The sequence below is a fragment of the Ambystoma mexicanum genome, chromosome 12, assembly GCF_040938575.1.
Source record: "Ambystoma mexicanum isolate Mex_15411 chromosome 12, UKY_AmexF1_1, whole genome shotgun sequence".
Lineage (NCBI taxonomy): Eukaryota > Metazoa > Chordata > Amphibia > Caudata > Ambystomatidae > Ambystoma > Ambystoma mexicanum.
This window is the reverse complement of record NC_090936.1, coordinates 1,008,636,933-1,008,652,573: the sequence shown is the minus strand read 5'-3', so window position 1 is coordinate 1,008,652,573 and position 15,641 is coordinate 1,008,636,933. Positions and strand designations below refer to the sequence as shown.

General features: G+C 48.4%; 1 protein-coding gene across 1 annotated transcript in view; it reads left to right on the top strand.

Annotated features, from left to right (window-relative positions):
* The window catches only part of KCP (kielin cysteine rich BMP regulator), an 823,409-nt gene that overhangs the window by 105,918 nt on the left and 701,850 nt on the right, over window positions 1-15,641 (top strand). Inside the window, exon 2 of the mRNA XM_069629543.1 lies at window positions 2,391-2,947. Within this exon, the coding sequence (XP_069485644.1) occupies window positions 2,391-2,947 (557 nt within the window). The remainder of the gene's footprint in view (window positions 1-2,390; window positions 2,948-15,641) is intronic.

The window sequence follows — 15,641 nt, the reverse complement described above, 5'->3', positions numbered from 1 at the left end:
TCGGACATGACCCACACACACTAGGACATGATCCAGGATATGACAGGGAAAAATACATGCCATAATGCATGACGTTGTATATGTTATGTAAAGTGGTCTTGTATAGCACACTTCTGACATTTTTTCAGCGTTGCTGCCCACGAACCTGTAAGCAAACAGGGACGAAGTTCTTTAGCGGGATACAAAGAAAGGCAGAAATCATCTGGTGTTGATGGAATACATGAGTCCTGGTTGTCTGATTCTAAATAGATAAGGGCAGAGAGAACATTGGGCTTGTGTTTCATCCAGAAGGGAGAGCCCAAGGTTGATCTGTTTGAGTCAGAGCTATGAGGAACTAGTGAGCCGCTAGTGTGTGTTTGTGCATGTGTGAGGGAGGATCAGGACTATAGAAGTAAGCAGTTGAGTTGCTCATTTGAGGAGGTTTGTTGTGTAGGCAGCTTGTTGCGTGTGAGCGAATGTTCAGCGTGCGAGTAGCATAAGGTGGAGGGAGATGGACATGTGAGTTTGGTAGAATGAGCAGGGGAAATTGCTGAGCGAGAAGAAACCTTTGGGTTCAAGATTGTGGGTTGTATGTTGTTGAAGTCTTTGGTTGACCTCTCTGCTGGTTACGTTTCTTGCTGTTCCGGTTTAGTTTAAAGGGCGCGGGGGAGGAGGGATTGAGGTGGGCAGCCCAAATTAGTCCGATCTCCAGTAGTTCGTGGATGATGATTTGTCATAATGCAAGCCCTATGAAGTACTTTAGGACATGATATAAGCCATACGATGATCTAGTAAAATAAGGACAACATTAGATGACCCATCTGACATGACCTACTAAAGGGCATGCCGTAGGACATAGCATGGTCCCCTTCCTATGATATTCCATGGGACATGTCACAACCTTCTCTTTTCCTAGGCTTTAAGGGTAAATTGAGGCTCTGAGCCCCCATTCCATCTATGGAATGTCCCCACGCCTGGATAAGTGCTCGTATGGGCGATCTATCGCTGGGATTGTTTGCCCAATCCAGCTTGGGTGCTACTAACCCTGATTTGCATTGGTGTTTCCCCTACTCTGATGCCATGGCAGGCTAAATAATGATGGCTTTGAGGGTTGCCTAGGGAAATCCGTGGTAATGGAGGGTCACAGGCTGGTCACAGGCTGGTATTCCTAACTCATCCATCCCAGAATACATCTGTCCAGGAGGAAAATTAAAGAAATCACCTTAACAATTGGGCAACGAATATTAGAAAGATATAATGTAATGGCACATGCAGCTTCCCAGGCTCAGCCAGTCTAGCCTGTGCTTCCTTATAACTTGACATGGAGTCCAGCTTTAGTCTTAAATTCTTGCTTTAATACTGTTGCTCATTGGTGTCTGACCCAGGCCATTTGCCGTCTTCGTCTCCCCCACTCCTGGTAGGAATCTGCTCCTTCCTGCCGCTACCTATGGTGATTGTATTTTTCTGCACATGTCTTGTATTGTAATTTGCTATACAGTGGGGATGGTCGAAGAATATTTGTATTGTATTGTACTTGTCATTTGTATAGCACCAATTTTACCATTATTATAGTTTCAATGTGCTGTTATTGGGAATGCCCTCGGCGGACCGAAGTCCAGAGTGTCGGAGGTCACGGAGCACGATTATGATGCGTGTGTGCATTTGGCTGAAAAAGTCTTAGCAGGGCTGACCACACTCCCGTAGAGAAGCAACGCACAGGGTCAGTCCTGTGGACGGGTGCTGAGAGGAGTTGGGGGGGTGGGGCGTCAGTGCTAGAGACTTGCAATGTGTTCAGTGTGCCCAAATGTATCATAGGTCTGCACTGCATTCTGCTGTCAGTGTTAAGGCGTAGTGTAAGTATGTGGGGAGTTTATGTGCACAGCATGACCACATTTTGTCGTAGTCCTTCCAGTATACTGATGGGTGTGGATAGCCATACCTGCTGCCAGTGGAGTGGTGTATTATACATACCTTGCTGCCATTGATTGCGCTTTGTTGTTAGCATGTAGTAATGCTTACACTTGGGGTGCCTGGGCAGTGGGAGTAAACGTCTGAGATTCAACAGTACGTGGAGAAACACCTACATTTGTGTAATATTGTTTTTTAAATTATTTCACATACATGTACCGGGTGTCATATCCATCATTATGTATGAAAAGCTTCTAATTTTTCCACTTTAAGATACTCATTTTATTGAAATAGATAAGGAAGGTATGGCCAACCATGCTGATATTCTAACCCATGGCCTGCATTTTGCTCGGACACCAGCAGAGGGCGCTTAATTAAATCGACAATCTTCCTGTGTAGGATAGTGGTTGGATGGATGCGGAAAGGCAGATTTAAGTTGTATGAACTCTGCATACTTTAGGTAAATACCTGTTGGACTGATTGATGCCTTCTTTTCTTTGCAGTCATTGACCTCTTGGAAGCTCTAAACGTGACTCGTTCAGTGAAAGGTGTGAGCAAAGCAGAGGGGCAGGAGCCTGGGGTGCCCGCCTGGAAGTTCCGCCAACGTGTGCCGCACCTGACTCTACCCTGGGACTACTCCGTCTACCTCCTGTCTGCTATGCAGGGAGCCATTGGCTTCCATTTTGTGGCACGTCAGGCACGGGGCAACGAGGCAGCACTCATCTCCTTCCTGTCTCCAGCCGCCCTGCAGCGGGACGGGCGCCCACTGCTCCAGCTACTCTCCAGTACCCGTGCCAACGAGCTGCGGCTGGAGTACCGCTCTGCTCCGAGCATGGAGCCAGCCTCAATGTTGTTCCCTGGGGGCTCCCCCTTTTCTGAGGCCCAGTGGGCCCGGGTGGCCTTGAACCTGGAGGCCCACAAGGTGACCTTGTTCGTGGACTGCGAGGAGGCCATCATTATCGAGAAGGAAGGTGGCGAGGAAGTGCTGAGCCTCATCCTCCCATTGGACCTTGAGATCACCTTCGCCAGCGCGCCAGGGAACAAGAGCAGCAAGTTTGTGGTGAGTGGCTTTGCTTAGAAAGGTCTGTGCCTACTCCTAGCCAACTCCCCTCGCCCCCCCCCAGGAACCACAAGGTTCAAAACTATGGCCCATAGAAATATGTGCATTTGCCTTCCAATGTTTGTTTGCGTTTCAGGGGGAAAGATTGTTTTTTTGCGCTACAATGATGACATTTAAGGTTGGTTTTTAATGTACCTTTATGAATTCTATCCTTTCACCTCTCCTGCTTGGGACATATTTGACTCCCCTCATCCCATATCCCGCCCCATGAACGTCAGTGCATAGTCTCCAGTGCCCTCTCATCAGCATTAGGCCATGGTGTAGAATCACAGAGCTCATCAACAAATAATCCAATAGTAAACCCATCCGCAAATGCACAGACAAGGTTTCTTTCCATACAGCCATGCAGAAATGGACAGAGAAACGTGCATAGTATCCCTGTCCCATGTGCCCCTCAGTATGGAAACCCCTGGGTTTTATAGGGTTTTGCAAAATGTGCCTTATACAGAATAGTCAGTAGGATACATTTAGTTGGTTACATTAACAATTAACAACCTAATGGTACATCCTCTGACCTTCGAGGGCATGGCTTTACAGCACCACTCTAGACCTGCACAATTCTGCTCGGTGTACCCACGCGATACACACAATGACTCTAGCGGATCTTTCCGTTATACGTAGTAAGATCTGATCCGGCAGCCAGCGCCCACGTGACTCCTGCTCAAGTTCTCAGGCAACTTACAGTCTTCAATGAAGACAATGAGGAAGGAAGTGGGAACCCTGAACAAAGACTGACTTAACATTTGTACAGCCTATGGGCTCCCGCATGCTCGCCAACCAATCGGTTTCCTCTCCGCAGCCCCTCCTTCATCATGGCTGTGGACACCACGTCATTACGTATCATGGCTGCGGTTGGCTCTGGCCAATGCTCATGGATGCCCTCGGCTCATGCAGAAACAAAAGGCTGCTGGCTTCAAAAATTATCTCTACTTCCATTCAGTTCTCTCTCCTGCCCAATTAACAGTGCAGATTCAATCTATAATGAGGGACACATTAGGGCCGCGTGCTTGTGTAGATTTATATGGTAATCGGATTTCTGGGTATGTCTCAGGCACACAGATCAGCCCCTCTCACACACATGTAGCTCACAGGCTAAGGAATAATTAGTCATTTTCTCTCTTGCTCTCTCCTCTCTCTCCTTCTCTCTCCTCTCTCTTGCTTTCCCTCTCCCCCTCTCTCTCCTCTTCTCTTCTCTCTCCCTCCCCACCCTCTCTCTCTCTCTCTCTCTCTGCCTCTCTCCTTCTTTCTCTCTGTCCCTCTCTCTCTTCTCTCCTTTCTTTCCCCTCTTCCTCTCTCACTCTATCCTATCCATTGTCTCTCTCCTCTCTCTCCCCCCTCTCTGCTTCTCTCTCTCTTCTTCTCTTTCCATCTCCTCTCGCCTTCTCTCTCTCTGTCTCTCTCTTGCTCTCTCCTTCTCTCTCTCCTTCTTTCTCTCTCTCACCGCTCCCTCCTTCTCTCTCTCTCCTCTCTCTTGCTCCCCCCTCATTCTCTCTCCTCTCCCCTTCTCTCACCCTCCTTTCTTTCTCTGCCTCTCTCCTTCTCTTTGGCTCTGTCCCCCCCTCTCTCTGTCCTTCTCTCTGTCCCCTCTCCCCTCTTTCCCTCTCCCTCTCTCGTCTCCCATTCTCTCTCTCTCTACCTCTCTACTTCTCTCTCTCTTTCGCTCTGTCCCTCTCTTTCTCCTCTCTCTCTCTTCTCTCGCCATCTCCTCTCGCCTTCTCCCTCTCCCTCTCTCTCTCTCTCTCTATCTCTTCCTCTCTCCACTTGTATGCAGTGATCACGCGATGCCACCTTTAATTCTGCAAAAGCGTTTTCTTAAAACTCTGCCTCAGGTTTGCCCAATTCAGCACGAGGCGAGACCCCTCTTCCCTTGACCATCTCCATGTGGCTTATATCGCCGCTTTCAGGAGATCAAAGACAGGTGAACATTCGGGCTCCTATGACCCACCGTCGCGCTTCTCTGTCAGAATTAAGAGGGGACGAGGAATGCCCCTTTTAAACAAATGTGTCTAGAATCAAAACCAAAATGCCCAATTTGAGCACGGTCCTCTGGCCAGACGTTCATGAAAGCGGTGCGGGCGAGAACGCTCTGGAGATAGATGCTGGCCAATTTGGAAAGCAATGCCTTTGCTATAGATGCTGGCCAATTTGGAAAGCAATGCCTTTGCTGTGTTTCTTGGCAACCCAGAGTTGCTTTCCTTAAACTGAGGAAGAGTAGCCCCCTTTTTGATTAAGCGGGGAGAATCTTCGGATATGAATTGGGTGTGACTGGAACCCCCTAATCTCTGAATATTTCACATCGAATGACCCCGGAGAAACTGGATTAATGTGGACCCGGCTTGCTTCACAGTATTTATATGGTCTAAAGTGCCCAGCTGGCATCGGTATGGCGTTGCAGCACTGTATCCTCGCCTGAAAGTGCGGGCACCATGGAGCTCGGATAGCAGACAGACCAGAGCCTGGCTCTGGAAGAAAGGGGCTTTGATGCATAGTGACTAGCAGGTGCAAGGTGGCGGTGCAGATGTGGGCCAGGCTGGCGCTGCATGTTGGCCGCTGTGGCTCTGTTGAGCTCAGGGAGGCTATGAGCTGAGCAATGGTGACCAGTGCATTCTGGGCCCGGGTTCTGGTATTGCCAGCATGAAGGCCAGTGTCCTGGTTTGGAGCTGCCTAGGTTTAGGTGTGTTTGCTGGTTGTGCCTGACATGCCTGAGGTCTGAGATGTGCCCTGGACACAATGCCGCACGATAATCCTATGGCCAGTGCCGCCCCGGCTGAGAGTGAGTTCAATGGAAATAACCCAATGTTAACGTGCAGGACATCTGTAAGAGATTGTTGAAACCACGTGGAGCTGGAGGCTTGTATGAGAAACACAAGAAAATAATTACATTAACCAGTTGGACATATTTCTAAAATAATCTTCTCATTCACCTTACTGTTTAAGCTAGGTGACTTGAACGTGATGGTTGCACTATTGTAAAGTTCGAGCTGTGCCGAAAAGCAAAACAATGCACCCTCTGTCTGGGCGCATTATAAGTGAATGCAGACACACATCTCTAAGCCCTGAGTAGTTTGGCACTGAAGGAGTTGGTGTGCTGCTACAAACGTTCCCTGCAGTGTGCCCTTGACTCTAGCATCCTAGCGTTAGGGCCATGGCTATCATGTTCCAGCTGACCCTGAAGCAACCTTTCAGCCGCAGCACTGAAGGGGCGTCGATTTATTTGCCGGAATCCTTCCTTTTGAGCCTCGCACCTGGAACGGATTTCTTTACGTGTTCTGATGGCTGCAATGCACCATGGGTGCACCTTTATTCTGATTAGGTGTTAATCAACGCCTGCTCTACAACGAGCAGTCTTCTTTCTTGGAAGTTGTCTGCAGGATGAGGCCCAGATAAGAGCATGACAGAGGCCCAGATGAGAATGGGCGCAGAGTCTTACGAAAAACTCTCTGCTCAATGTAGAACGGGATCGGCTAGAGGCATGTCTGGGACCCCCGCCCCCTCCGGGTTTGGAGTATGGAACGGGGCTGCGGCAATACATTTTAGGGGGGCGCGGGGGCTGCAGAAGGTACAGCCATATGCGTGCTATTCGGTGGCGCGTGGGGATGAAGCAGACGCCGTCCCACAGGACAGCTTAAATTGCCCAAAGTTTTGCTCACGTTTGGGGGCAGGTAGGGCACTAGGTTAAGGGAAAGATGGTATGGTACGTTGTGCAGAGGTGCATAGGTTCTGGAAAGAAAAATAGCGTGCGCCATACCGCGGGTTCATTAGCACCCATTTTTGACGTCCATTTTGGCATTGGTTCAGTAGCACCCAGGTAGGCACCCATTTTGGCGCGCAACGCGAGGGAGCTGTACAAGAGGCAACCGATGGTCTGTAAGCGAAGGGGGAGAGCATTGATTCAACGCTTTTACGTTTTGCAACGTGGACCTTTTGTTCATCTTTATAACATAAAGCGTGACTAGTTATTCGAGTACACCTGGTTTCACTAGCGTGGTCAGAACATAGGGGGTGCCGTCCGCTTCAGTAATGCCAGTTTTGGGAGAGAGTTGTACGAATGCGGCCTTGGTAATTAATTAGACGGGAGGAACAAAGCAGGCCCCGAATGACTGAAATGGCTCTCCTTACATAACACAGTGGGGCAGTAGGTGTCATATTAGGGGTTCGGAACAAAGCAGGTGCCACCCCGCAGTTTTCAACGATGCCAGTTTGGGGTCGGGGGATGCAGAATGGAGTGATCAAATTGGCCCTGTGCCGCGGCATTGGCCCAGCAAAAGATAACGGTTATGTAATTACGGAGAGGGGTAGCAGCATTTCAAAATGCCTTCTATATTCAGCTCTCATAGTTGGAAATTCAGCTCTCATAGTTGGAAATTCAGCTCTCATGGTTGGAATGGAAACTAAGAATATGCGAGGGGGAGGTATTTATAAAGTGCCTAGACACAAGCGTTCACATGTTAAAGGAATGCACGGCGTGCAAGTAGGATGACCTGCAAGAATAGGGCTAGTAATGGTTTGCGTGCGCCTGCCGGTAAAAGGTGTAGCGGATGTGTGTCAGCGGTCGCGGCCCTTTGATCAAAATATACAGGGTTTGGCGCATGTGGTACTCATTGGCAAACACGATGAATTGACACTGTTCTGATGTGTGAGAATATTGGGGATGTATAAAATGGTTCAGGAACTCTGGCAAAGGTAGAAGTCGTGGGTCGAAACTTGGCATACAGGGGTATCAGTGGGTTCTGGGAGGGGACCTCTGTGTATCAGATTTTGGTGGTTGTCCGAAATGTTAGTATCCGAACCTTAATTGTGAACAGCACGGACATGTTGTGATCGCATTCAGCCGATGGGCTACATGTTCCATGGCGAGGGAAATTATGAGGCGGCCACAATAAACAGTCTTTTTCTCTGGAAGGTCATCTAAGATAGGAGCCCACAGTCATTGCTTCCAGGGGTGGCCTAATAGTGTTCAATGGTTGGGGAATCATGTTATGGGGCAGTTGTTTTCGGTGGACTGCAGGAATGGCTTTTGTCGGGGGCGGTGGGGTGAAGCCGCCAAGCAGAGGCATGCGATTTATGCAAGAACCTTGCTTGGAGACTGCCGTTGGTTCTTTGTTTTGGGTCTCACAGTGGGCTAATGCCTGATGGTATGTTTATTGGGAATGATCAGCACATATGGAGGCATTTTCATAGAGTCATTTTGGTTAAATTGATGTTTCCGCAATGATCTGGGATTTCATGTCTCCTAGCGCACTCTTGTCCTTGAAACCATGTACTAGGTAGTCGGAGCCCAGGTGATGTAAAGCCCTCCGGAATGTACAGGAAAGATCAAATGATAGGCAGGGGTGCCATTGTCTGGGCAGATTTGGGCAGGAAGGTAAACAGACGCTTCTTCGGCCGGCTGAGACACCAGGCTGCATTTCATTGCAGATTAATCAGAGAATGCCATGAAATCCCGCGATATGAAGCCTTTACAGCCATTTTAAATTGTGGTGGCTTTGAAAGTCAATCACATAATAATTTTACTTCTCCTAAATTAGTTTCATTATGCTGTGAAGGGGGAGCAGAATGGAATGACGCTCTATATAATTACGTAACCCCCCCCAAAACTCTAAGAAAACAAATACGACTTTGGGGGCTTGCAGTACCCACAGGGTTATAATTGGGTCTCGGTTCAGTCAGCGGTGGCAGGGGCTTATCAGGAAAGAATAGTTTCCTGGGGAATATTATTGGTCAGGTGTGGTACACCCGGAGGGTCCATTTGTGAAGGGGACACAGCCCAAAACTGGGAACAGTTAACAGGGCTTGGTAAACCATTTTGGTAAACTAGGTTGATTTATGCGGTTTATCACTCCATTGTTTGTCAGGCGTGCATGGGAAAGGTATTGGTGATAGGGGCAAAGACTGGTAGATGGCTGGGGAAAGGATGGCCGCCCGGGATGGGGGCAGCGGAAGAGGTCAAAGGGAACAAGCAGTTAACAGGGCTTGCATATCATCCACTTGGTTTGGTCACTACCCGCCGGCCCCCAACCACTGTGGTTTTATTACAGAATTGATGCGGAAGCTAGAATGATAGAATGGAAGGGCTCTACCAGTTTGAAGAGGGCGAGGTTTCTGGAGCAACGTGCTGCACAGAGTGCACTGGGGTTGAATTAGGGACGGTCTTCGCGGTTGTATGCGTAATACTGGCCGGAATGGCTACCGGGAAGGAGAGATAGTCACAGTGGGAGGCGCATTCGGCATGGGTTATGCGGCTGTACAGGTTGGATGACAAGGGGTGGAAAGAGCATGGGGCTGGTCACAGGGGCATTCTTAGGTGAAGGGGAAGGTTGCAGAGGTCAGAGAAGCAATTGGGCAACTGGTCAGTGCTCTGAGTCAACACTATGGGGGCATACACTGTATCTGAGCGACCAGCAGTTGCATTGGTGCAGGATGGTTCTTGCTGATGGAGTTCCTTATGATTATGGAGCAAGTTGCTTGGGATTGGCTGGTGAATGAGGGCAGGGCTGGCGATGCCCAGGGGAAATAAGCTTTCTGGATTACAGTGGCGGTGCTGGGTCACTGGCTTTCGTAGGATGCTGGCTACTAGGTAGAACTGCTTAACAGGCGCGAGCGCTCGCTTTGACATCTGTGCAGAACCTGCTGACCCAAGTTTGGATATTGGCAGGGCCAAACTCAGCCTTTCAGTAATAATAATCAGTGCGCAGTAGCAGGAGGGTTCATAGCCCTATATAAAAGCAGAATTATTATATCACTTGGAGAGCGAAATGGCACGAAGCAGCTCAGGTTCAAACACCGGGTATACTAGGAGAAACCTCTGGGTATTAAGCAGGTTAAGAAGTAACCCAGCACAGCATATACCTAGGGTATTCATCTACCACACAGAAGAGTAGGCTGGGGAGATGGGCCTTATATGATAAGTATAATGCAAAAGGGGAGCCTCTCTTTGGAAAGCCGGGAGGTTGTGCGCACATGACAGGACAAAGGGAAGCTGGGCTGAGACAAGGGGGAAGGAATGCAGAGGGAAATTCTAACAAAGGACTTAAAGCCCAGCTTCACCCGTCACGAACGGCGCTCCCCCAGTTGGTAACTCCTGCAAGGGCAGGCAGAGCAAGGCAAAGGTGGGGGAGGAGCGCTAGCCTAACAAAGGGGGTAGAAGAATTGCTGTGGTTGGAGTATGTCAAAAAAGTGACCTCTCAGAGGGGGTAAACTAGGAGTCGGTGGGTTGAGTTCGGGGAAAGAAATGTGGCAGGGGCTGAAGGTTCCCCAGAACAGGCACAACGTGGTCAAAAATGAAGCCCCGGGTTGAATAGACAAAATAGCGAGTGCATTGGCCAGCATGGGGCATGGGAAATTTGACATAAAATGGGGCACAAAATGCAATAAGTTCCTGGGGAGGTGTTTCACAGAGTGGTCATGGGCTAAAAGGTGGTGGGGGCTAAAGGTTCCCCAGAACAGGCACAGCGTGGTCAAAAGTGATGCCCCTGGTTGAATAGACAAAAGAGTGAGTGCATTGGCCAGCATGGGGCATGGAAAATATTACATAAAATTGGGCACAAACTGCACTAGGCTCATGGGGAGGTGTTTCACGGAGCGGCCATGGGCTGAAATGGGGTAGGGGCGGAAGGTTCCCCAGAACAAGCACAACGTGGGCAAAGAGAAGCCGGGGTTGAATTTACAAAAGAGTGAGTGCTCTGGCCAGCATGGGGCATGGGAAAGTTTACAAAAAATGGGGCACAAAGTGCACTAAACTCCTGGAGATGTGTTTCACAGAGCAGGCATGGGCTGATTAACTAAAAATCTCTAGAGTATGAACTAGTGGATGGCAGACATTTGTCAGCAAAGGGGTCGGAGCTCCATGGTTGGAGGTCAGCACATAACTCTTGGAAAGGTAAAAATGAGAAAAGGGGGGAGGCACGGTGGACGGTAACCCACCTGTGGAGTGGCAGTGTTTGGGCGATCAAGCACAAGAGACAGACTCCGAAAGAGCCAGGAGAAAGCCGGAAGGGTCTTCGCTCTTTTCGGACCAGCGCCTCTTGGGAGCCTAAACAGCAGGGGCGTCTGGTGGTAACAATAAGGGATCAGCTTCCCCCAAAGAAACAGCACTCTCCCCACCCAGGAACACCTGCAAGGGCAGGCGAGGCACAGACACGAAGGGTTGGGAGAGTTGGGCCTACGGAGGACTTTGTGGAAAGAAAAGGGGGAAGCAAGTTGTTGGACACGGAGCAGTCGCTGCATCTTCAGAACTATTCTCACTAATGTGTACAGTGTTTTTTATGATGTTGTGAAAATAAATCTGCAGCCTTTTTATGCCAAAAAGAAGACAAGTCTCATTCCGCACATTACTTGGGGGGCAAAGAATGGGCATGTACAATGTTATCGGTGCAAAATGGACAGATGCACGGGTTATAAAAGTTACGACGGAAGGACGAAGGAAATGGGGGAGGCACCCCAATAACCAGTGCAGAGTCCTCCTCCTCCCTCCCCCCTTGGGTAAGGGGAGGGTGCCCACCAAAGCACGGCAAGTCAGGCAAAAGCCTGCGAAGGGCAAACAAAAGAAAGTAGCGGGGGATCCCCCATATATTAAGGGAGGCCGCTCTGCTGCAGGCATTTTCCAGCCCCTGCTAAAGGACGCCCGCCAGAGACGAAGGATTTCGTTTTCCACCCACCCACCCAACAAGAGGAACAGAGGTTGGGCAAGGCCTGGTCATCGAAGTCGCAGGGCGGCGAGGCGATGTGGCGGTGTTTGGGCGACCAAGCACAAGAGACAGACTCCGAATGAGCCAGGAGAAAGCCGGAAGGGTCTTCGCTCTTTTCGGGCCAGCGCCTCTTGGGAGCCTAAACGGCTGGGGCGTCTGGTGGTAACATTAAGGGCTCAGCTTCCCCCAAAGAAACGGCGCTCTCCCCACCCAAGAACACCTGCAAGGGCAGGCGAGGCACAGACACGAAGGGTTGGGAGAGTTGGGCCTACAGAGGACTTTGTGGAAAGAAAAGGGGGAAGCAGGTTGTTGGACACGAAGCAGCCGCTGCATCTTCAAAACTATTCTCACTAATGTGTACAGTGTTTTTTATGATGTTGTGAAAATAAATCTCTGCCTTTTTATGCCAAAAAGAAGACAAGTCTCATTCTGCACATTACTTGGGGGACAAAGAATGGGCATGTACAATGTTATCGGTGCAAAATGGACAGATGCACGGGTTATTACCATGGTTTCTTCAGGGGCGGCCATTTTAATGTACATGATATTCCGGGATTCGAAAAATAATTCTCCAGAAAGAGGCCTGCCATTACACAGTGCACAGGCCTTCTGTGCATATTCGGTATTAGAGATAACTAATTAGAAACGAGTACCATTTTGAGTGCAGGCGTGTTGTGACTTGTGACCCTTGGTGCTTTCTCTGGCGAGCTGTGAGACGTGGAACACTTCTTTGACAGTGCCCAGGGGAAACCGAGGGCATCATGCCTTGCCATCAATCTTGTGACTGGAAACATCCACAGATTCCGCTCTTCAGGATCCCAGCCCCGTCCCAGAAGCCTTTGCGAGGTGTGACGTGCTGTCATTGGCTTTTAGACAGCACGTGAGCTTGGCATCAGAACTGGAGGAGTGATTGAATCCTGTGGTGCGGCCACAGGGCTTGCTTTCATCACCACTGTACTCTGGTCACCCAGAGGAAAAAGAGTGCACCACGCCTTGCCACATGCCTGGTCACTGATGGAACCTCCAGGTACAGCGCTACCTGACCCCAGTCCTGCCGAGAAGCAGAAGGCATTGCGTGGCATGGTGTGCCATCCTTATCTGCCGGAGAACACATGAGATCTGATTGGTTGATTGATTGATAGTATTTGTAATGAGGAAATCATAAGGAACCAAATAGAATTAACGATCAGAACTGGAAAAGTGGAATGGTCAAATTAGTGCACCCAGACCAGCTGGCCAAACCAATGAAATACCCCCGCCCCACACACACACAAAATCCATACTTTTCATAATTTAATTTTGGGGATTTTCTTTTTAAAGGCTCTAGCAGACTGGAATGACTATCAGAGTACTGTGCAAAGTGGGGGATGTTTAAAGGAAACTGGGTGGCAATTTCTCACAGTAAGATGTTATGCTAGAAGTCCCCTGGCAGACCAAAGATGGATAAACCGAGGACGTTTTGACAGCATCTGCATATATCAACCACGGCATCATATCATTGATAACCCGTACCTGTCATTATAGGATGGGTGCAATATAGCGACCGATCGGTGGTGCTGCACGGGCATCATATCATTGATAACCCGTACCTGTCATTATAGGATGGGTGCAATATAGCGACCGATCGGTGGTGCTGCACGGGCATCATATCATTGATAACCCGTACCTGTCATTATAGGATGGGTGCAATATAGCGACCGATCGGTGGTGCTGCACGGGCATCATATCATTGATAACCCGTACCTATCATTATAGGATGGGTGCAATATAGCGACCGATCGGTGGTGCTGCACGGGCATCATATAGTGGGCTGTTCTTTGTTGGCATCGGACGTTTACTTGGAATATACGAGGTGGTGATTCAATATGGTTGGCGCCAGTAACACATGTGCCCGTTGGGTTGGTAAGGACCAGTGGATCACCTTGCAAGAGGGTGTAGTTGTGCCAGGAAGTTCCACAGAGGAAATACAGAGGTAGCCCCCACCCCCCTTCCACGTCAGAGGGAATCAGCAGGTAATTTAGTGTTTTACATTTAAAGGTTTGTATTTTAGTGGTTACATGTAAGTGTTTTATACCTGATTTCTGTTTCTTCCAGTTTGGTACCAAATCCAGTAGACTGGTCAAAGCATGTTTGGTTCCTTTTCTAATTTAAAATGAAGTTTTTCCATTCAGAGGGCAATTAAAAAGAACTCCAGGAGAAATGTTTCTTTGGCCCCCACCTCATTTCTGGAGGTGCTATTTCTCTGGGTCATCTAAAATATAGATAGGCCTTTGGTGGGTGATCTCTCGACATGCAGGTGTATTCTAAGATTCTGTGTCTCTTTTCCAGTCTAGAGGTCCCAGCTGCATAACCATTGCTATTCACAGGCCATAACGTCCAACCAATGCCATAGCAGGACATTGGCCATTCATCTAGTGGTCATGATATCATAAGTCATTTATAACGCGCCTGTACGCATGTGTTATCGCAACTGGAGCCAGACCGTGACTCATTAAAATCAGCCGGAATAGTGCAGAAACGTTTAATAGAAGTATACTAGTCCAATGTATTTGCTTCCTCTGGAAATTAACCAAAGGCTCTCTTTGGTGTGGTAATAACAGGTATTGATGTCGTGCCTAGAACCACTTGTGTCCAGGCGCCCTCTAAATGCCACATCATATCATGTCATTGATCCAATTCAGTCTGCTGAGGTGGCGCATTCCTTTGATGGTGTGAAAGTATCCGCCATTTATTATTAATGCAACTGGTTTAATACTAAATTAAAACAATGTATTCTCAAACCATGTACACCTAGCTCTGTCCATACCTGGCAATTTTAAGATCAGTTTCTTTGAGTTAGTTTTCCAGGTTATTTCAGGTTTAAAACATACTGCCTATTCTGATGATTTTGTACAATCAATATTGTTTATTTTGCGAGAAAACCCATAAAACATATACAATGTGATAATATGTCTAGCACATCTTTAAAGTAGTGGGGATAGGCCTGGACCTCTCTAATCTCTTTAATTCAAATAATACATATTGATTACGTTGTAAAAAAATAAAGTGCTGATGTGCTTTGCTAATAAAATACACACAAAGTGGCAATGCAGCAACAGGGCGTGTAACCAAAAAGTGATGGGTGGAAGGTTTTGAATGAATCTGAACCACTGGCACTGCTCTGGGCAACCTTCCACACCACTGTTCTTTAGCCCGTCTGTGCCATTGCAAAAGGGGTACAGGCATATGCAAAACATGTACTGCCACCAATGGGAGCAGCCCAGCCTGAATCGCTGGGCCAGGTCCCCACTGCACGGAAACACAAGCAACCCAAAACATGTTTCAGCCTTTTGGGGCCTCATCAGTGAGGTGCCGCTTGGTTCCCTTTGGCGCAGCGAGCAAGGGAGCCAGGTCTGGGCATACACTCTCTCACACAGGGAGGCAAACTATAATCAAAAAGGTGATGGGTGGAAGGGTTTGAATGAATGTGATGCAGTCACAAGGCACCACATATTTCCATTAATTCATACCTTGTGTGGTATTGTGAGTAGTCTGCCCGATTTATTTCCGACTTAAATTTGCAACAACCCATTTGATTTGCAAATAAGTTATTGGTAGTTACTCATACTAACCATTTAGTTGTTTTATATGAGTAAGTGAAGATTAAAGTCTCAGTATGCATAGCTTGTATTATTTCGGGTCATTCCTATGTTTCAAGGGCATGTCTGAATAAAAGGGGCCAATGTAAACCAGTAACTCTCTGCAGGAATAAACATGCAGTGCACGTGTAGACAAACAATTAGATGCCCAGCCGTCAGTTGCAACACTTTGCAGAAATCCAGTACAGGCAGCAACAATAAAAGAATGCCTGCATTGCCTCTGCAAGAACACACTCACAACGGCTTTGGTCCAAAATGCCAGTATTTGCCACTGTGAGAACACATCAGTGATAGTTTTGCCTCACCCGG